Source organism: Mus musculus, chromosome 3, assembly GCF_000001635.26.
Source record: "Mus musculus strain C57BL/6J chromosome 3, GRCm38.p6 C57BL/6J".
NCBI classification, from domain to species: domain Eukaryota; kingdom Metazoa; phylum Chordata; class Mammalia; order Rodentia; family Muridae; genus Mus; species Mus musculus.
In genome coordinates, this window is record NC_000069.6 from 26,858,555 (window position 1) to 26,881,733 (window position 23,179).

The following is a 23,179-nucleotide window of genomic DNA, read 5'->3' on the forward strand; positions in this document are numbered from 1 at the left end:
GTCCCTTCTGCTCGACTCGAGCCCCGGGCTACCTTGCCAGCAGAGTCTTGCCCAACACCCGCAAGGGCCCACACGGGACTCCCCATGGGATCCTAAGACCTCTGGTGAGTGGAACACAGCGCCTGCCCCAATCCAATCGCGCGGATCCTGAGACTGCAGTACATAGGGAAGCAGGCTACCCGGGCTTGATCTGGGGCACAAACCCCTTCCGCTCCACTCAAGCCCCGGGCTACCTTGCCAACGGAGTCGCCTGACACCCGCAAGGGCCCACACAGGATTCCACACGAGATCCTAAGACCTCTAGTGAGTGGAACACAACTTCTGCCAGGAGTCTGGTTCGAACACCAGATATCTGGGTACCTGCCCTGCAAGAAGAGAGCTTGCCTGCTGAGAATACTCTGCCCACTGAAACTAAGGAGAGTGCTACCCTCCAGGTCTGCTTAGAGAGGCTAACAGAGTCACCTGAAGAACAAGCTCTTAACAGTGACAACTAAAACAGCTAGTTTCAGAGATTACCAGATGGCGAAAGGCAAACGTAAGAATCCTACTAACAGAAATCAAGACCACTCACCATCATCAGAACGCAGCACTCCCACCCCACCTAGTCCTGGGCACCCCAACACAACCGAAAATCTAGACCCAGATTTAAAAACATTTCTCATGATGATGATAGAGGACATCAAGAAGGACTTTCATAAGTCACTTAAAGAATTACAGGAGAGCACTGCTAAAGAGTTACAGGCCCTTAAAGAAAAGCAGGAAAACACAGCCAAACAGGTAGAAATCATTAAAGAAAAACAGGAAAACATCCAAACAGGTGATGGAAATGAACAAAACCATACTAGAACTAAAAGGGGAAGTAGACACAATAAAGAAAACCCAAAGTGAGGCAACGCTGGAGATAGAAACCCTAGGAAAGAGATCTGGAACCATAGATGCGAGCATCAGCAACAGAATACAAGAAATGGAAGAGAGAATCTCAGGTGCAGAAGATTCCATAGAGAACATCGACACAACAGTCAAAGAAAATACAAAATGCAAAAGGATCCTAACTCAAAACATCCAGGTAATCCAGGACACAATGAGAAGACCAAACCTACAGATAATAGGAATTGATGAGAATGAAGATTTTCAACTTAAAGGGCCAGCTAATATCTTCAACAAAATAATAGAAGAAAACTTCCCAAACATAAAAAAAGAGATGCCCATGATCATACAAGAAGCCTACAGAACTCCAAATAGACTGGACCAGAAAAGAAATTCCTCCCGACACATAATAATCAGAACAACAAATGCACTAAATAAAGATAGAATATTAAAAGCAGTAAGGGGGAAAGGTCAAATAACATATAAAGGAAGGCCTATCAGAATTACACCAGACTTTTCACCAGAGACTATGAAAGCCAGAAGAGCCTGGACAGATGTTATACAGACACTAAGAGAACACAAATGCCAGCCCAGGCTACTATACCCGGCCAAACTCTCAATTACCATAGATGGAGAAACCAAAGTATTCCACGACAAAAACAAATTCACACAATATCTTTCCACGAATCCAGCCCTTCAAAGGATAATAACAGAAAAGAAGCAATACAAGGACGGAAATCACGCCCTAGAACAACCAAGAAAGTAATCATTCAACAAACCAAAAAGAAGACAGCCACAAGAACAGAATGCCAACTCTAACAACAAAAATAAAAGGAAGCAACAATTGCTTTTCCTTAATATCTCTTAATATCAATGGACTCAATTCCCCAATAAAAAGACATAGACTAACAGACTGGCTACACAAACAGGACCCAACATTCTGCTGCTTACAGGAAACCCATCTCAGGGAAAAAGACAGACACTACCTCAGAGTGAAAGGCTGGAAAACAATTTTCCAAGCAAATGGACTGAAGAAACAAGCTGGAGTAGCCATTTTAATATCGGATAAAATCGACTTCCAACCCAAAGTTATCAAAAAAGACAAGGAGGGACACTTCATACTCATCAAAGGTAAAATCCTCCAAGAGGAACTCTCAATTCTGAATATCTACGCACCAAATGCAAGGGCAGCCACATTCATTAGAGACACTTTAGTAAAGCTCAAAGCATACATTGCACCTCACACAATAATAGTGGGAGACTTCAACACACCACTTTCTTCAATGGACAGATCGTGGAAACAGAAACTAAACAGGGACAGAGTGAAACTAACAGAAGTTATGAAACAAATGGACCTGACAGATATCCACAGAACATTTTATCCTAAAACAAAAGGATATACCTTCTTCTCAGCACCTCACGGGACCTTCTCCAAAATTGACCATATAATTGTTCACAAAACAGGCCTCAACAGATACAAAAATATTGAAATTGTCCCATGTATCCTATCAGACCACCATGGCCTAAGACTGATCTTCAATAACAACATAAATAATGGAAAGCCAACATTCACGTGGAAACTGAATAACACTCTTCTCAATGATACCTTGGTCAAGGAAGGAATAAAGAAAGAAATTAAAGACTTTTTAGAGTTTAATGAAAATGAAGCCACAACGTACCCAAACCTATGGGACACAATGAAAGCATTTCTAAGAGGGAAACTCATAGCTCTGAGTGCCTCCAAGAAGAAACAGGAGACAGCACATACTAGCAGCTTGACAACACATCTAAAAGCTCTAGAAAAAAAGGAAGCAAATTCACCCAAGAGGAGTAGACGGCAGGAAATAATCAAACTCAGGGTTGAAATCAACCAAGTGGAAACAAGAAGAACTATTCAAAGAATTAACCAAATGAGGAGTTGGTTCTTTGAGAAAATCAACAAGATAGATAAACCCTTAGCTAGACTCACTAGAGGGCACAGGGACAAAATCCTAATTAACAAAATCAGAAATGAAAAGGGAGACATAACAACAGATCCTGAAGAAATCCAAAACACCATCAGATCCTTCTACAAAAGGCTATACTCAACAAAACTGGAAAACCTGGACGAAATGGACAAATTTCTGGACAGATACCAGGTACCAAAGTTGAATCAGGATCAAGTTGATCATCTAAACAGTCCCATATCACCTAAAGAAATAGAAGCAGTTATTAATAGTCTCCCAACCAAAAAAAGCCCAGGACCAGATGGGTTTAGTGCAGAGTTCTATCAGACCTTCAAAGAAGATCTAATTCCAGTTCTGCACAAACTATTTCACAAATAGAAGTAGAAGGTACTCTACCCAACTCATTTTATGAAGCCACTATTACTCTGATACCTAAACCACAGAAAGACCCAACAAAGATAGAGAACTTCAGACCAATTTCTCTTATGAATATCGATGCAAAAATCCTCAATAAAATTCTCGCTAACCAAATCCAAGAACACATTAAAGCAATCATCCATCCTGACCAAGTAGGTTTTATTCCAGGGATGCAGGGATGGTTTAATATACGAAAATCCATCAATGTAATCCATTATATAAACAAACTCAAAGACAAAAACCACATGATCATCTCGTTAGAAGCAGAAAAAGCATTTGACAAGATCCAACACCCATTCATGATAAAAGTGTTGGAAAGATCAGGAATTCAAGGCCCATACCTAAACATGATAAAAGCAATCTACAGCAAACCAGTAGCCAACATCAAAGTAAATGGAGAGAAGCTGGAAGCAATCCCACTAAAATCAGGGACTAGACAAGGCTGCCCACTTTCTCCCTACCTTTTCAACATAGTACTTGAAGTATTATCCAGAGCAATTCGACAACAAAAGGAGATCAAGGGGATACAAATTGGAAAAGAGGAAGTAAAAATATCACTTTTTGCAGATGATATGATAGTATATATAAGTGACCCTAAAAATTCTACCAGAGAACTCCTAAACCTGATAAACAGCTTCGGTGAAGTAGCTGGATATAAAATAAACTCAAACAAGTCAATGGCCTTTCTCTATACAAAGAATAAACAGGCTGAGAAAGAAATTAGGGAAACAACACCCTTCTCAATAGTCACAAATAATATAAAATATCTTGGCGTGACTCTAACTAAGGAAGTGAAAGATCTGTATGATAAAAACTTCAAATCTCTGAAGAAAGAAATTAAGGAAGATCTCAGAAGATGGAAAGATTTCCCATGCTCATGGATTGGCAGGATCAACATTGTAAAAATGGCTATCTTGCCAAAAGCAATCTACAGATTCAATGCAATCCCCATCAAAATTCCAACTCAATTCTTCAACGAATTGGAAGGAGCAATTTGCAAATTTGTCTGGAATAACAAAAAACCTAGGATAGCAAAAAGTCTTCTCAAGGATAAAAGAACTTCTGGCGGAATCACCATGCCAGACCTAAAGCTTTACTACAGAGCAATTGTGATAAAAACTGCATGGTACTGGTATAGAGACAGACAAGTAGACCAGTGGAATAGAATTGAAGACCCAGAAATGAACCCACACACCTATGGTCACTTGATCTTCGACAAGGGAGCTAAAACCATCCAGTGGAAGAAAGACAGCATTTTCAACAATTGGTGCTGGCACAACTGGTTGTTATCGTGTAGAAGAATGCGAATCGATCCATACTTATCTCCTTGTACTAAGGTCAAATCTAAGTGGATCAAGGAACTTCACATAAAACCAGAGACACTGAAACTTATAGAGGAGAAAGTGGGGAAAAGCCTTGAAGATATGGGCACAGGGGAAAAATTCCTGAACAGAACAGCAATGGCTTGTGCTGTAAGATCGAGAATTGACAAATGGGACCTAATGAAACTCCAAAGTTTCTGCAAGGCAAAAGACACCGTCAATAAGACAAAAAGACCACCAACAGATTGGGAAAGGATCTTTACCTATCCTAAATCAGATAGGGGACTAATATCCAACATATATAAAGAACTCAAGAAGGTGGACTTCAGAAAATCAAATAACCCCATTAAAAAATGGGGCTCAGAACTGAACAAAGAATTCTCACCTGAGGAATACCGAATGGCAGAGAAGCACCTGAAAAAATGTTCAACATCCTTAATCATCAGGGAAATGCAAATCAAAACAACCCTGAGATTCCACCTCACACCAGTCAGAATGGCTAAGATCAAAAATTCAGGTGACAGCAGATGCTGGCGTGGATGTGGAGAAAGAGGAACACTCCTCCATTGTTGGTGGGATTGCAGGCTTGTACAACCACTCTGGAAATCAGTCTGGCGGTTCCTCAGAAAATTGGACATAGTACTACCGGAGGATCCAGCAATACCTCTCCTGGGCATATATCCAGAAGATGCCCCAACTGGTAAGAAGGACACATGCTCCACTATGTTCATAGCAGCCTTATTTATAATAGCCAGAAGCTGGAAAGAACCTAGATGCCCCTCAACAGAGGAATGGTAACAGAAAATGTGGTACATCTACACAATGGAGTACTACTCAGCTATTAAAAAGAATGAATTTATGAAATTCCTAGCCAAATGGATGGACCTGGAGGGCATCATCCTGAGTGAGGTAACACATTCACAAAGAAACTCACACAATATGTACTCACTGATAAGTGGATATTAGCCCCAAACCTAGGATACCCAAGATATAAGATATAATTTGCTAAACACATGAAACTCAAGAAAAATGAAGACTGAAGTGTGGACACTATGCCCCTCCTTAGATTTGGGAACAAAACACCCATGGAAGGAGTTACAGAGACAAAGTTTGGAGCTGAGATGAAAGGATGGACCATGTAGAGACTGCCATATCCAGGGATCCACCCCATAATCAGCATCCAAACGCTGACACCATTGCATACACTAGCAAGATTTTATCGAAAGGACCCAGATGTAGCTGTCTCTTGTGAGACTATGCCGGGACCTAGCAAACACAGAAGTGGATGCTCACAGTCAGCTAATGGATGGATCATAGGGCTCCCAATGGAGGAGCTAGAGAAAGTAGCCAAGGAGCTAAAGGGATCTGCAACCCTATAGGTGGAACAACATTATGAACTAACCAGTACCCTGGAGATCTTGACTCTAGCTGCATATATATCAAAAGATGGCCTAGTCGGCCATCACTGGAAAGAGAGGCCCATTGGACTTGCAAACTTTATATGCCCCAGTACAGGGGAACACCAGGGCCAAAAAGGGGGAGTGGGTGGGCAGGGGAGTGGGGGTGGGTGGATATGGGGGACTTTTGGTATAGCATTGGAAATGTAAATGAGCTAAATACCTAATAAATAATGGAAAAAAAAAGAACTGCCCACATACACTTGGGGGTGTGATCATGCATGGAATATGAGCAGCCCTATGGGAGGCCATGCTTAAAGAAAACTGACACTCCCCTCCCTGTCTCCTCTCTCTCTCTCTCTCTCTCTCTCTCTCTCTCTCTCTCTCTCTCTCTCTCTCTCTCTCTCTCTCTCTCTCCCTCTCCCTCTCTCTCTCTCTCTCTCTCTCTCTCTCTCTCTCTCTCTCCCCCTCATTCCCTCTATCTGCACTCGTCAACTGCCAATAGCCAAGGGTGGGACTTTGCACTGTTCTCTGGTTTGTTCTGGAATGTTGAATGGCTTGATTTCATGTAAGTCTGGCAGGCAACCATAGTGACTGAGTTCATGCAGACAATGGCCCTGACATGTCCAGAAGACATCTCTAGGCCTAAGAAGGCCTTACACAATGTTCCCTGAACCTTGCTGGGTAGGAATGAGATAGATGTTTCTTTTGGGACTCAATACTCCATAGCCCTTATTCTCTGTGCTTTGAACAGTCTCTGCATTAACTACTACAAACAAAAAGCTCTGTGAGGGCTGAGGTCTGTGCTATTGATAGATCTAAAGGTTAATATTTAAAAGAGAATTTGATGCTATGGCCATATAGCAAAATAATAGCAGCAGATTCTTGCCTAGGGCCTCTCCAAGCCATGGGTGTTTAGCTAGGTTTGTAGTACCAAGTGAGACCACACCTATGGAGTATGTCTTCTATCCAATCAGAAAGCATTTGGTTAGCCCACCCCATAACAATCATGTCACTATGGCACCAAGGAGAATATTTTGCCCTGCTGCCGGTGGTCATCGTAACCCCATGAGGTTCTGAGCTGGGTACGACTGCTGGTGACTTTTCTTCCCCAGCAGCCTGCAGTGTTCCTTCCAGCACTATAAAGCTAGCCAGAGAGAGAAAGCTTCAAAGTCAGTGCTTGCTTGATCTCTCCATGTCCTGTCGCCGGTGCATGACACCTTCAGCAACAAGAGCTTGCCATCAGATTCTTTTGGGTGACCAAAAGCAATGTTAGTGGTCTGTGTTGTTTTGTTTAGGAGTCCCTGGTCTCCCCATGACCAATAACTTGAAAAGAAAAAACCTACACCTTATAACTTAAAAGTTTGATAACTTATGGCTTGTAAGAGAAGTATTACCACTCTCCTCCATTCAGGTTAACTGTAAACATGTGTGTGCGTGTGCATTCAGGTTAACTGTAAACATGTGTGTGCGCATGCATGTGTGTGTATGTGTGTGTGTGTGTGTGTGTGTGTGAGAGAGAGAGAGAGAGAGAGAGAGAGAGAGAGAGAGAGAGAGAGAGAAAGGAGATTATAATTTAATTCCCATGTGGCTTTTCAGACCCTTTGTTCATCCCTAGTGTTGGATATTATTACCCACATCCCATCCTCTGCCAAACTCCCCCTGCATTATTTCCAACTTCCTTCATAGTACCTGTGTTCTACTTTCTCCTCTCCCCTAAGATCTTCAGATACACACAGTAACTGTAGTTCCTTTCAAGTTTCCTGGCTTCTCCTTCTCTGCACACAATGAAAACCAGTGTGGAGGAGCCTTGAAAAGCTAGACATAGAACTATCATATGGCCCAGCCATGCCATTTTGGGGCATATACTCGAAGGATTATGAAGTGGAAAAAACTCTTTGAAGAGTCAGTTATGGTGGATGGTGTTTTGCTGTGGCAAACACGTGAAGGAGTGTTTTCCTAAAGTGGACACAGGTGAAAGACTAAGGCAGACTCATGAAGGAGAGAGGATGTTCTGCTAAATCAAGCACATGAAAGGACATATGATGAAGGATTCTTTGCTAACAACATGCGTGTATTGATCTGCCTTACATTTTGAGCCGCATTTGTCAGGGCTCAGCGGACTCAGGCTGATTGGATGCACATGCTGAAGCAAGACCTGTGGTGAGGCAAGGGATGTGGAGGACACATGATGTTTGGAGGCTATAAATAGGACTCCATGGAGTGACTGAGACTGAGTTTGGCTTGCTGGTAGAGCTAGACATGCAACTCTTGGGGATCTCCTTTTTGCTGATCATTACTTCCCTGTGAGAGGCACAGCCAAGAACTTCTGCTTCCCTCTGGGTCCGTTCTGCTGACTTAAGCTGTGGCTGAGGCCTGGCTGTCTCTGCTAGCTCATATCACCACTGTTGCTAGCCCAACTGGACTGAACTGGATTGCTGGTATATTCATAAATTGTTTGCAAGTGGATGGAGCTGCTACTGCCTGCTAACCTGTGAACTGAACTGCCAATTTCCAGACATCACAGATGGGAGTTGCTCCAAAGAACATTTTAAACAGGTCCACTTCCCTTGTATCCTTTCTTTTCCACTACCTCTGGTGGATGGGAGGTTAAAGCATTTAAGAGCCATCATAAAAATAAGATTTGAAAAAAAAAGTTGGGAGGGTATGGGAGACTTTTGGGATAGCATTGGAAATGTATTGAGGAAAATATGTAATAAAAATAAATAAATAAATAAATAAATAAATAAATAAAAGAAAATCATGTAAAAAACAAAAAAAAAGAAAAAAAATTTACAGGATTCTCTATCCACAGAAATACTTGCTTCTCTGTGTTTGTTGCCATTCTACTTACAATAGCTAGAAAAATGAATCAGCCTGCATGTCCATCCACTGATGACTGGATGATGAAATTGTAATACCTATACACAAGGAAATTTTATTCAGATGTAAAGGAAAATGAAATTGTGTAATATGTGAGTAAAAGAAATGACCAATTCCTACACAAATATCAATACCAATCAGAGGACATAGAGAATCCAGGTAGACTAATAAGACAAATGAGATCAAATAAATAATAAAAAGCTTTTTAGTTAAAAAAGAAGGGGGGGGAGGAAGCCTTCATTGCTGGATTCTATTTAAAAAAAAAAAAGACTAGTACCAATTTTTCCTAAATTATTACAAAAAAAAAAATTGAAGAAAGAAACTCTTCCAAACACAATATATAAGGCAGTATTGTTCTGACATTAAAAACCAAATGAGAATGACTACAGGTCAGTATCCTTGATGACACAGATTTTCACCAGAAATTTTTAACAAAATAAAATTTTAAACACACAAGCATGTTAAAATCACCATTAACAAAGGGGATTTATTCTAGAGATTCAAGGATGGTTCCACAAGTCAATGAATGTGATCCACCCAGTCAACAGAAGGAAGATACACTACTGGTGGAAGTGTAAATTGGTGCAGTCACCATGGAAACCAGTACAGCGGGGAGTTCCTCAAGAAATGAAAAGTGGAGTTATCAGATCCTCTGCCATAGGGCTCCATACCTAAATATTGCCAGGAGGGAGGGAAACTCCCAGGATTGCGGACAGGCCTGTGAGTGCACATAGGACCACCACTGATGTGCAGAGGAACCTGCCCAGAACCCTCAGGACAAAGGAACCAAGGAGCAGCATGGAACAGGAACCTTCTGGTGTCCATCTTCACCCAGAGCTGATCCTGTGCCACAAAGCTACATACAGAAATACCACCAGGAGAGAGCTGGTCTCCCAGGAGTACCTACACATCTGTGAGCACAGGTAAGGCCACCACTTCTCTTCAAATTTGTGGCACAAGAGGGATTCTCACAGAGCCATCAGTACACAGGAACCAAGGATAAAATGGAGACAGGATCCTTCTGGTCTACGTCTGCACCCCCAGAGCTGACCCTGTACCACAGCTCTCCATACCCAAATTCCTCCTGGAGAGAACTGGTCTCCCAGGAGTACTGACACAGAGGCTTGCAGGAAGGATAAGTCAACATCAGAGACAGCAAGACCAGCTAATACCAGAGATAACCAGATGGTGAAAGGCAAGCACAAGAACATAAGCAAAAGAAACCAAGTTTATTTGGCATCATCAGAACCCAGTTCTCCCACTGCAGTGAACCGTGGTTTCCCCAACAAATCAGAAAAGCAAGAGTCTGATTTAAAAATCACATCTCATGATGATTATAGAGGAATTTAAGAGGGACATAAATACTTCCCTTAAAGAAGTACAAGAGAACACAGGTAAACAGGTAAGAAGCCCTTTAAAGAGGAAACACAAAAATCCCTTAAAGAATTACAGGAAAACACAACCAAACAGGTGAAGGAATTGAACAAAACCATCCAGGATCTAAAAATGGAAGTAGAAACAATAAAGAAAATCCAAAGAGAGAAAACCCTGGGGATATAAAACCTTGGAAGGAGGTCAGGAGTCATAGATGTAAGCATCACCAACAGAATACAAGAGAGAGAAGAGAGAATCTCAGGGGCAGAAGATACCATAGAAAACATTGACAAAACAGTCAAAGAAAATGCAAAATGCAAAAAGCTCCTAACCCCAAACTTCCAGGAAATCCAGGACACAATGAGAAGACCAGACCCAAGGATAATAGGCATAGAAGAGAGCGAAGATTCCCAACTTAAGGGCCAGTAAATATCTTCAACAAAATTATAGAAGAAAACTTCCCCAACCTAAAGAAAGAGATGCCCTTAAACAAAAAAGAAGCCTACAAAAAACCACTAGATTGGACCAGAAAAGAAATTCTTCCCATCACATAATAGTCAAAATACTGTATGCACAAAACAAACAAACAAAACAAACAAACAAACAAAAAATATTAAAATCAGTAAGGGAAAAAGGTCAAGTAACAGATAAAGGCAGACCTATCAGAATTATACCAGACTTCTCACCAGAGACTGTGGAAGCTAGAAGATCCTGGCCAGATGTTATAAAGACCCTAAGAGAACACAAATGTCAACCCAGACTACTATACCCAGCAAAACTCTCAATTAACATAGATGGAGAAACCAAGGTATTTCATGATAAGACCAAATTTATACAATATCTTTCCATGAATCCAGCTCTACAAAGGATAATAGATGAAAACCGCTAACACAATGAGGGAAACTATACCCTAGAAAAAGCAAAAAAGTAATCTTTTTTCAACAAACCCAATAGAAGATAATGATACAAATATAAAAATAACATCAATAATAATAGGGAGCAATAATCACTATTCCTTAATATCTCTTAACATCAATAGACTGAATTCTCCAATAAAAAATATATAGACTAACTAACAGACTGGATATGTAAAGAGGACCCAGCATTTTGCTGCATACAGGAAATGCACCAAAGTGTCAAAGATAAACACTACCTCTGAGTAAAGGACTGAAAACAATTTTCCAGGCAAATGGTCCCAAGAAATTAGCAGGAGTCACCATTTTAATATCGGATAAAATTGACTTTCAATGAAAAGTCATCAAAAAAAATAAGGAAGGACACTTGATACTCATCAAAGGAAAAATCTACCAAGAACTCTCAATTCTGAACATCTATGCTCCAAATGCAAGGGCACCCAGAATTCTCAACTGAGGAATATTGAATGGCTGAGAAGCACCTAAAGAAATGTTCAACATCCTTAGTCAACAGGGAAATGTAAATCAAAACAGCCCTGAGATTCCACCTCACACCAGTCAGAATGGCTAAGATCAAAAATTCAGATGCTGGTGAGGATGTGGAGAAAGAGGAACACTCCTCCATTGCTAGTGGGATTGCAAGCTGCTACAACCCCTCCAGAAATCAGTTTGGTGGTTCCTCAGAAAATGGACATAGTACTACCTGAGGACCCAGCAATACCACTCCTGGGTATATAGCCAGAAGATGCTCTAACATGTAATAAGGACACATGCTCCACTATGTTCATAGCAGCCTTATTTATAATAGCCAAAAGCAGGAAGCAACCCAGATATCCCTCAATGGAAGAATGGATACAGAAAATTTACACAGTGGAATCTACTCAGCTATTAAAAATGATGACTTCACGACCTTTGCAGGCAAATGGATGGAACCAGAAAATATCCTGAGTGAGGTAACCCAGTCAGTCACAAATAAACACACATAGTATGCAATCATTGGTAAGTGGATATTAGCCTTAAAGCTTTGGAACACCCAAGATACAATTCACAGGCCACAGGAAGCTCAAGAAGGAAGACCAAAGTATGGATACATCAGTCCTTCTTAAAGGGGGAACAAAATACCCATGAGAGGAGTTACAGAGACAAAGTGTGGAGCAGAAACTGAAAGGCCCTCCAGTGCCTGTCCTACCTGGGGATCCATCCCATATACAGTCATCAAACTCAGACACTATTGTGGATGCCAACAAGTGCTTGCTGACAGGAGCCAGAGATAGCTGTCTCCTGAGGGGGTCTACCAGTACCTGACAAATACAGAGATGGATGCTCTTAACCAACTGTTGGACTGAGCACAGGGTCCCCAATGGAGGAACTAGAGAAAGACCCAAGGAGCTGAAGGGGTTCACAGCCCCATAGAAGGAACAACAATATGAAACAACTAGTACCCTCAGAATTCCCAGGGACTAAACCACCAACCAAAAAGTATACATGGAGGTACCCATGACTCCAGCAACATATGTAGCAGAGGATGGCCTTGTCCATCATCAATGGAAGAAGAAGCCCTTGGTCCTATGAAGGCTCTATGCCCCAGTGTAGGGGAATGCCAGAGCCAGGAAGCAGGAGTTGGGTGGGTTGGTGAGCAGGGGAAGGGGGAGGGGAATAGGAGGTTTTTGGGGGGAAAACCAGGAAAGGGGATATAACATTTGAAATGTAAATAAAGAAAATATCTTTAAAACAAAAACAAAAACACATTGCTAAGGCGGAATTGAGGCTTGCCCATGTAGCCATATAGTTTAGCCATGCAGATAGGTTATTGTAATCTGTTTCATTTCATCATAAATATAATTTGAAACCAGTTCTCTTTTACAATATATTTATGGGTATAATAGATGCATGTTTATAAATTGCTAGTATATAAGGAACAGATAAGAGTGTTCCTCTGGAGTCTGTTATGAGTAAGATTAATAATTAAATCTAATATACATGCAAGTCTAGAAGCAGAAAATATAAAACCATTTAAGCTATTTTGATGAGAAAAATCTATTTTTAGATGTCATAAAGTACTTTGTCATAAAGTACTTTAAAACAGAAAGAAAAAAGAAAAAGAAAGAAGAAAAGTAGAGTGTTACTGTTCCTGAGAATAAATCTGAAGGAACCTAGATTAACATAACCCAAAGATGCTAGCACAGAAGTTATCCTAAATGCCAATATCTAGCTATATAGATAAAATACATTTCATTCAACTGTAAGAAAAACAAAATTATTTCATTTTCAGGAAAATAGATAGAATTGTGTTAAGCAAAATAAGTCCGACTCAGAAAGGCAAGCACTGCATGTTTCCCTAATATGTGCAATATATATTTGAATACATATGTGACTTGAAAGAAGAATGAGGAAATCCATGGGAGGAGGAAGGGGTCTAAAAGGAGGGAGATGAGGAATAAGAAAGGGTGATGGGAGAGGAGGAAACATCATGTCCTTGTTCATATGTGCAATCTAGTTGTAACAATAATATATCGTAAGACAGATGGGAGGGAGGGAGAGAGCGAGAGAAGCAGAGGGAGCTGGTTAGGGATAAGTAGGAGATCAGCTAGAGGAAGGCAGGCAAATATAGTACTGGAGTGAAATAAGCAAGTACTACTATGCACATTTGTGAGATTTTCATATTAAGTAATCACTAATTTTAAAGTTGCTCACTGGGAGCCCTAGCAGGATGTTACCTGATGCCTAATCTGAAGACCGGTGCTCAATCCCCGGAACCTGTACAGTAAAAATAACTAAATACTAAGTCCTGACTTCCAACTGCCCTCTGACCTCCATACACAATGCAATGTCTCTGCCTCTGTATGCTTCCAAGTCTTGTTTCTCTCTGTGTGTGTCTCTTTCGCACATTAAATAAGTAACAAGGATATTTTTAAGCAGTTGATAAATAAAAACACGATGAAGAAGTAAACTTCAATAAATGCAGGAAAAGCATTTGACTGAATTCACTTTCCCTTATGACTAAAATGCTCGACAAATTAGGTCTAGAGGGAGCACACACCAACAAGATGAACTGTGTGTGCTCACACAGGAATCAACATTAGGATGAATGGGCTAGAGCTGACAGCTTCCTCCTGAAAGTCTAGAAGGCAACAGACACGCATCCCCTTCACTTTAACTCAACACAGTACTGGAAGAATTAGGAAATCATATTATCACTGTTTGCCAGTGGCATACTCTTACATGTAGGAAGACCCAAACTCTCCACCAAAAACCCAGTAGAATTAATAAAGCAAGCCATCAAAATTAAAAAAAAAAAACTTAGCAGCATTACTACACACCAGTAGCAAACTGTCCGAGCTAGAAATGAAGGAAACCATCCCATTCATAACAGATACAGATGCTAACATTAAATTCCTAAGAATCATTTTAAGCAAACAGATGAAATACTTCTACAATGAAGGCTAAAACATGGACGAAAGAAACAGGAATCTGGAGAAAACAGAAGCGCATCTCGCGCTGATGTGCTGGAAGAATCAATATCGCTGGAAATGTCAGTCATACCAAAAATATTTACAGAGCCAATGAAATTCCTATCAAAACACTGGAAATCTTAAGGCTTTTTCATTCAACCATCTAACTGTACAGAACCAGGAGGCATTGCACCACCTGACTGCAGAGCTGTGGCCATTAGAAGATCAATGGATTGGCATAAATGCAGATGGAAACCAACCTACATATCTACAACCGGCTCATTGATAATAAAGGTGCTAAAAAACCACAGTGAAGAAAGAACAGTCTTTTCAATAAATACAGCAGTGGGCATGGCTTCCCTCTTGTTGAGTGTTTTAAGTCCAGTAAGACAGCTAAGCTGTTCATTACCACTGACAACTGAGGGCCATTGATTGCACCTTCAATGATGCCTCACCATTATCATGGCTTCTAAGCATTACGGCTGGATAGGAATATTTAATCACTTCCCCCCTGCTACAGCTTTGGTGGTCAACATAGACTGAGAAAAAGGTGATGAACAAAGGACACGAAGGTTGTTTGATAAAGCCTCGAGGATCCAGGTTATTTTACACTTACCTAAACTTCTACACAATACATAGATGTATATAAGCTGCTTCCCCCAAGGACCATAGACTATCGAAAAAGAAAAAAGAAAAAAACCTGAGTATCAAACATAAGAATGGTTGGTCAGTGTAGCCGAGTGGCTCCCTGAACAATAGGGACTACTGTTTAGCACTTGGATGCCTCTCAGAGGTTACAGGTAGGGCCCTATTGCTGAAAGCAAGGCACATTTGGGACATGGGACTCAGACACCGTTTCTGCAGTCTAATCTGTGTGGTACCAGAAAATAAAAGTTTTGTTTCTAATAAAGTATATAGGCTGAACTTTTTCTAGATTGTTCCATTAACTGGTTACCGGAAAATGTAATTACACTGAGTAGTGTATGAAATATTGCTGTATTCCTTTACCAGAGCAATATGAGACAGGTTCAAAGTTCAAAAGATTGTTAGTTTTGGAAAAAAAAAAAAAAGCATAGTGAGGATATTTCAGGATCCAATGCAATGGTAACCCAATTCTCATACCTACTCTAAGATCAATAATTATTCCTTAAGGTTAGAAAATTGTTCTTCAAACACACATCCTCTTGGAAATCTCTCTCTCTCTCTCTCTCTCTCTCTCTCTCTCTCTCTCTCTCTCTCCCTCCCTCCCTCCCTCCTTCCCTCCCTCCCCTCCCCCCTCTCTTTCTTTCTTTCTTTCTTTCTTTCTTTCTTTCTTTCTTTCTTTCTTTCTTTCTTTCCTTATTTTGTTTTGTTGTAAGAAAAGATCCCTTCATGTAGCCAAGGCTGTCCTTGAACTTCTGAGCCTCCTGCCTCTATCTCCTAAGTGACAGAAAAACAAACACGTGCCACCATGCCCAGCTGGAAAATTCATTTCTTATTCATGAATTTGTGAAGACAGTCTGCTCACTCAGCCGCTCCCTTATGAATCTCCCGAATGGAGGGCAGGAGACAAAAGAATCACCTGTGTTGGTTCCCAGTGGGAAGAAGGAGTCTTCTCTCCTGCAAATACTCACCTTTGTCATCGAGAGCCATAGAGAAGCCTGCATGCAAGGCCTGAAGCAGTGAGCCAGAGGCACAGATCTGCCAATGAGCAGATCAAGCTGACACATGAAAACCACACTTCTGCCACTTGCAGAAAAGCTGGTGCAAGTTCTTGGGCCTTCGCCTTTCCATCCCTGCTGTGAGATGGCTTTGCCAAGCTACCCTGCCAGCACTCACTTACACTGCCAGCAGTTGGAAAAGAAATGGGGTGGAGAGAGTTTTCTCCCATCCTGTCCTGACTGTGATCTTGTTAATGTCTTTGTAGAAGCAAGCTGGAAGATTAAATACCTTCACTAATTTTTTTTCAGCCAGAATTTAAGACAAAATGCCCACTTCCAAGATATTCAGAAAGCCCAATGGAAAGCCTTTTAGCTGTTAGAAACAGATAGACTGGCATATGTCTTCCCATCAAATATATTCAAGTAAAGTGCTAATGTCCAGTGTCCCAGAATATGCCTAGTTTGGAGACGAGCTCTTTGAAAGGAGGGCTGAGTTACAATGAGTTCTCTGGTTGACCAGTCCAATATGAGTGCAGTCATGAAAAGGAGATTAAGACACACAGAATGTAGCTGGGAATGTAGCACACAGGTCAGGCACATGCCTCGAATTGAAGAGGTACTAGACTCAAGCACCAGTACCAAAGAGAGACAGAAACAGAGAAACACAAAGACAGAGACATGGAGAGTAGAAGAAAGAAGACTGGAGGAATCTGCCATCTCCAAAAGAAAAAGAGAAGCCTCAGAAGAAACAACTAATCCTGCTGACACCTCGGTCTTTAGCCTATAGGCTCCAAAGCTAGAAGAATATGAACTTCTGTTGTTTCAGTCAATTATCCTCTGGTCCTCTCTTGTGGTAGCCTTACTGATTAATCAGGAGCCAACAGATCAAATAAACAAAGCCAAGTTCTGACCCTAAGCCTGAATCTGCAGCATGCTTCCTCCTCTCTCCTGCATCCTTCCACACACATCTGCATGTGGCTTCACACCTACTCAGTCTACAACAGCCCTCCCAGGGCTGGTTCCAGCCTTTAGCATAGAGGGGCACAGCACTGATGGGAGAGCAAGAGCCTTTATTCATCTCCATCTCTTGAGTTCCCCACTTGCTGCCTGTGTTGCCCTTCCAAAGCTGGCCCAGGTCACAGCACACAGATCCCAGCACACACCCACAGCCAAGGATAATTCCATCTGAGTAATGGCCAGCATCTCCACTCTTCAACCCCTTTCAGCACCCCAAACATGGAAAAGCAATGCTATGAGCAATCTAAGAGGCAAGAGAACATTTTGCATCATAAGATGCACAGCTCTTTTTTTGTAGACACATGGATGATCATAGAGGCCATGGGACATCACTGAGGAATGGAACAAGCCATGACAAACTAGGAAGCTTAACTTAAAATAAACACAATAGAAGCTCATGGTAGAAGAGTTAATAATGCAAAAATGGCTATTCTGCCCAAACCAATCCACATATTCAATGGAATCCCCATAAAACCTCAATAACATTTTTTCACAGGAATAGTAACAAGCAATCTTAAACTCTAAAAGGAAGCAAAAAAAAAAAATCCAAAGCAATCCTGACCAAAAGGAGGAGCATAATTCGACTTCAAGTTATGCTATGGAGCCACAGCCATAAAAACAGCATAGTATTGGTATGCGAACAATCAGTGTAGGGCAGGATAGAGGACTCAGAGATAATTTCAATAGCTGCCTCACTGTTCTACAAGGATGCCAAAAACATATTAACAAATGGCAGCTTTTTTAGCAAATGGGGAAACTGTCTATCCACATGCAGAAAAATAAAGCTAGCTCCTTCTCTCTAACCCTGTAGCAAAAGCAAAATAGACCAAAGACCGTAACGTAAGACCTCTGACACTGTCAGAAGGAAAATTAAAGGAAAGAGTTTAAGGTGTTAGCATGCATACACACTTCCTGAATAGGACTTCAGTCACTCAGCAGTGCCTACAATTAACAAGTGAACTTCAGGAGATTTAAAAGCTTCTCAGAACATTCTGAAGCAAGCAAGTGAAGAGTGAAGACCGACCGGCATGGTAGGAATGGCAGATATGCAAAGAACTCAAGCTACAGAGCAAGAAATTAAACAGCCCAACCAATAAAAAGTCCACTGAAATGAACAGATAGTACTCCAAAGATGAAATGCACACAGCCAGCTAAACATGAAAACGTATTGAACTTCTCTAGCCATCAGATAAATCTACATTTGATATTCCATCCCATTCAAGACAGAATGGTGGCCATCAAGAAAGAAATAACATGCTGGCAAGGATTTGGACAAGGGGGAAGCCTTATGAACTGCTGATGGGAATGTAAAATTGTCAAGATATTATGGAAATTAGTATGAAGGTTACTCAAAAAAACTGGAACTATCACATGTATTTACCCAAGAGCCTCCATGTCAACATGTCACAGAGACACTTGTACAGCAAGTGTTTGCAGCAGCACTATTCATACTAAGTTTTAGACCAAGCTTTGCCTAAGAACAGAGGAATGGGTTTTTAGAAAGTGCTGTATTTTGCACAGTAGATTTTTGCAGGAAAATGGATATGACTGAATATAATCGTATTGAGTTGAGTTGCCCTCAGAAAGACAAGCACCACATTTGCTTTTGTTTGTGGGTCCTAGATGTCAAGAAACATAAAACCATGTGAATTGCTAATGACCTGAAAGAGAAGCAAATCTGTCTAGAGAACAAAGGGATTTGTGAGCCAGTGCAAAGGGTGGGCCTCTGGGGGAATAGTCACAGTGTAGCACATACTTGTGTGACAATGGCTATGCAACCCTGAAACGTGGAAAAGACAACTTCTTGCTCTTCACCTTAACTAATGCTTCCAAAATATCATGTTGATAATGTATGTAATCAACAAAATATAATTTGTTTGTTGGGTTCCCTCCCTCTGTTACACAGCTCCAATCTTTTGGTTTTCTTATTGGTTATAGCTATGTCTTATTTGTCAGAGGAACTTCTTCTTATGTATTCTTAAATATGGACATTTAATATAATGTGCTTTTGGCTATTTTCAGAAAAAATGGGGTAGCTATAGACATACTTTTTGTACAATCTTCAAGGCTCCTTCAGAAGGAAGAGCTGTAGAAAAAGAACAGACACCCTTTTTGAAATGGCTCCTTTTTTTAACCTGATACAGTATGGATGTGGCCTATTTAAACCAGGAATCTCAGGGGGAGGGCAAGGCCCTAGCAAGAACTGTATGTGAACAAATGTGTTTTAAAGAAACATCTTGCACAGCTGAGTTTGCCTCGTGTCACCTATGATTCCGAGGTCGGAAGGCTCTGCTGGGAAAGCTGAGAAAGGTTCCTAGGGATAAAGGCTTTCCCTGGGGAGTGGAAGAAGAAAAACGTGAGCCCAGTTTGCCATGATTCTTATAAAGACAATGCAATACAGGTGGCTTGTGCGCATAAACTGATCACCATTATCTGTTCATCAGTAGATTGGTTATAATGTTGTACCTAAGAATTTTTTTTCTAAATAAAGAGAAAATGACACCTTGAAAAACAGAATTCTTATTTTTATCTTAAGACAGGCTTGGGGTACAGGTGGCTATTTACAAACTTTCTTTAGTTAATTGGATTTCTTAACATGAAATAGTATTTTCAAAACTAATTAAATTGTGTTCTAATGAATATTTAAGAGCAAAATATGTTATCTTTGCTGTACAGTATATAGATTTTTAAATCATCCATAAAAGTAATTATATTTTTTTACGTTCTCAAAAAGTGCTATGCTATTACTGCTGCTAAGTGGGTCGTTCGCTCTTCACAGGCCATGATTGAAGAAGCCATCACCAGGGCCGAAGCTTTCTCGGTTATGTACACGCCCTTTGCAACAAGAATCAAGCCTGAGAACATAGAAAAGGTGAAAGAGGTGTTCATGAGAACTCACCCCACCTACGTGGACTGTATCTACACAGGTGAGTTCACCTTCTTCACGCAGGCGACTGGTGTTCTGGTGCCCATGGCAACCAAGGCGGGGGGCTTCATGGTTTGCTGGCTGTTTGTACTTACAGGTGTAAGCTTTAATCTAAAGAGTTCAAATGTGAACTTATTTTTAAGACTTTAAGTAGAGCTAGCTTTCCTTTCAACACAATATGCCTTGTGTGCTCACAATTTTAGGCTTTTTAGGGAATAAAACTAGAAACTCTTAAAGTTTTAAGAGAAAAAAATAGTAAAAGCCTGTGATAAAAAGCTAAGCTAACTCCCCACCTCGAGAGCCCCTCTGTACTACCAGAAGGTAGTGTTTTCCTGGAGACAGATTTCCCCCCATTGCCTGCTGCTTGTATTTCCTGCCCACCAGTCCTCACCCCTCGGCCGCCCTCCCCAATGCCCTAGGTAACCAAGGGCACCCGCTTGAGTCCCTTTTCTTAAGGGAGGAAGAGGTTTATTTTGGATCACAGTTTAACAGATGAAGTCCATTGTGACAGGGAATGAACGGTGGGAGGAGTCTCTGCGGTGGGAGGTGCCTCTGTGGCAGCAGCTTGCAATGCGGTTTGTTTTTCCACATGTGGGTATGTGAGGAAGCCAGATATAGGATAGGCTCAAGCCCCTTCTTTCCTCCGAGGTTCTCACGTCTCCAGCTAAACTCCACCTCCTAAAAGTTTCAAAGCCTTCCCAAAACAGCATCACCAGATGGAGACCATGTGTTCAAACACATCCTCCTGTGGAGCATGCCTCCCGTCCCAACCCCAGCAGCACGCGGAGGACACAGCACTGGGCATCGCCTCCTTCTCTCTTCTTCATTGTAAAGGACTCTTGTTTTTGTACACTCCAAAATATTTCCCTATTCACTATGTACCAAGTGTTGTTTTGAATTAAAAGGAGTTTCTCATGCACATGCTAGACAAAACGGTGCTGAACAAGGACTCCCAAGATGTGGTAGAGTCTCCAAAGGCACGCATCTGCTGTCCCAGGCTCAGTTTTAAGAGTCTTTGCTCTTTCCTATCCCCGGGGCTGAGCCGTTGATTTATGAGATTAATAACAAGTCTATTATTGATCACTTCTCAAGAATCGGCACTCTACATCTGTTCTCTTGTTCCCATAATGTATGAGGAAAGATGATCTACATTAGAAAACACAACAGTAACAAGAAAAGACAAATAGCCCTCTGAAGGTGCCTTGCCAGACTGCTGACAGCAGGCCACAGATGTGAACCCAGTCCTGACCCTTGAGCCACATGCTTCTACAAATTCTTGATATTTATCAATAGGCCTCTGGTACTTCAGAGGAAAGAATAATAACTCCAACTATTGATAGCTGAGTCATAAATCCCTAAAGACCAGGGGGCATTTGAGAAGAAAAGAGAGCAACTAAATGCAGAATTCATGCTAAGATGAGGGTTGATCCTGGTTTAGTGAGTCTGAGCACTCTCTTAAGCATTCAACAAAGGGCCAGAGAAAATGGCTCTGCAGGAAAAAGCACTCACCACAGGAGCCTGACAACCTGACTCTAAAATCCCCAGAGACCTCAGAAAAGCTGGTGTCTAGCATCACAGCCTGCCTGTGGTAAGATGCGAGCTTCCAAGCCAGCAAACCTGGAGAACTGAGCACAGCATCCAACAGGAGGGACTCTGCCTCAAACAAGGTGGTACGATATGAGGCTGAGCCCCAGGATTGCCCTGAGGTATTCACACACGCGCTGTGACACATGTGTGCCTCACACAGGCACACACATACACGCAAGCATTTAAAGAAAGAGTAAGATACAAAGGAAAAACGCTTAGTTTACAACGCAGTTACTATTTCTCAGAACTTAGACTCAGTTGCTTACTATCACTATTTTTCATTATTTCATTATATTTTCAAGGAATTTCTTTTTTATGGGTGGAGTCAGTAACCTCACATAAAAGTCATGCCTACTTATGACCATGGAAAACTGAGTCTAGTTGGCTACTTTCATTCTGTTACCTTTTTCTGAAAACAGCAAAGGACTCATTGATATCGTCAACTTGCCAATTTCTCTTCTGGTGGAATTGGTTTAGTTATATTTAACATACTTCCCAGAGAAGTCACCACGATTAATTAATACTTAGGAAGCATCGTTGCCACCGAGGGTCTGAAAACAATAATAACATTAATGAGCCAGACTCACGTCTCCTGTAACTCCATCAAACCCGTTATCAAGATGAATTATGATCTGTCGGCAAGACAATTCATGCTAAAGGATCCTACACTTTCCAAGAGAAGATAATTACACATCACTAATGATTGTTTCTATTATTTCAGAATTACTAATTACTAGCATATGACAGTGTGCTATGAGAACCCAGGGTGGGTAGATAAAGCATGTTGAGGGGCGTGAGGTAGGGGAGGCAGTGTAGAATTTGAATTTCTTTGAGGCTACTAAGGCTGTTTGACTCTGTGGAAGCTGAGCTTTGAGCAAATGAGATGGCTGTTCCCTCATTTGCCTCTGGGACAAAAAAAAAAAAAAAAGAAGGATTTCCCCCCCCCAAAAAAAACATTATCTGTGATGAAGGTGAGATAATTATTAGTAGCCTAATATTAGCAGCAATGCAGTTGTGAGATGTGGCTTCTTTGCTCCCAGCCTTGGAGGTGATTGTGGGTACAGGGCATGGAAGAGGAAAAGTCCTTCAACATCGACACTGAGACACCTCTCCCAGGAGGTGCAGGACAATCGCTGAAAGAAGCATCAGGTCCCCATGTAGCCAGCCAGGAGGTCACTGTGCTTTCATAGCATGTCCCCCAAGCTAGCATTTGAGAGAGGCTCTCACTGTCTCACCCTGGCAGCCCTGTAGCTGCCCTCCTGCTTGCAGCAATCATCCCACCTTTGTTTCCCAAGTGCTGAGGTGACGGGCATGCCACTATGACCAGCTGTAGATGGAAGAAGCCACTCCCTTATTGGGCATTGGTTTGCTCACTTATCTCAAAAGACATTTGTGCACCAGCTATTGTGACATAATATGAATTATGCTTATCCATGT

The 23,179-nt window shown here is 41.3% G+C and overlaps 1 protein-coding gene and 1 long non-coding RNA gene across 6 annotated transcripts in view; one reads left to right on the plus strand and one right to left on the minus strand.

Annotated features, from left to right (window-relative positions):
* Gm32458 overlaps positions 1 to 20,584 on the minus strand; it is a 32,926-nt gene extending 12,342 nt beyond the window's left edge. For 2 of the 3 annotated variants that reach the window (XR_003954443.1, XR_389624.3), the window contains exon 1: positions 20,129 to 20,557. This is a non-coding gene — a long non-coding RNA (predicted gene, 32458). Of the gene's footprint in view, positions 1 to 20,128 lie in introns of all 3 variants that reach the window. The other variant, XR_389625.3, reaches the window with a different exon arrangement.
* The window catches only part of Spata16 (spermatogenesis associated 16), a 345,630-nt gene that overhangs the window by 220,935 nt on the left and 101,516 nt on the right, over positions 1 to 23,179 (plus strand). For all 3 annotated transcript variants that reach the window (XM_017319720.2, NM_029150.4, NM_027583.3), the window contains exon 6: positions 20,009 to 20,156. In XM_017319720.2, the coding sequence (XP_017175209.1) occupies positions 20,009 to 20,156 (148 nt within the window). The remainder of the gene's footprint in view (positions 1 to 20,008; positions 20,157 to 23,179) is intronic.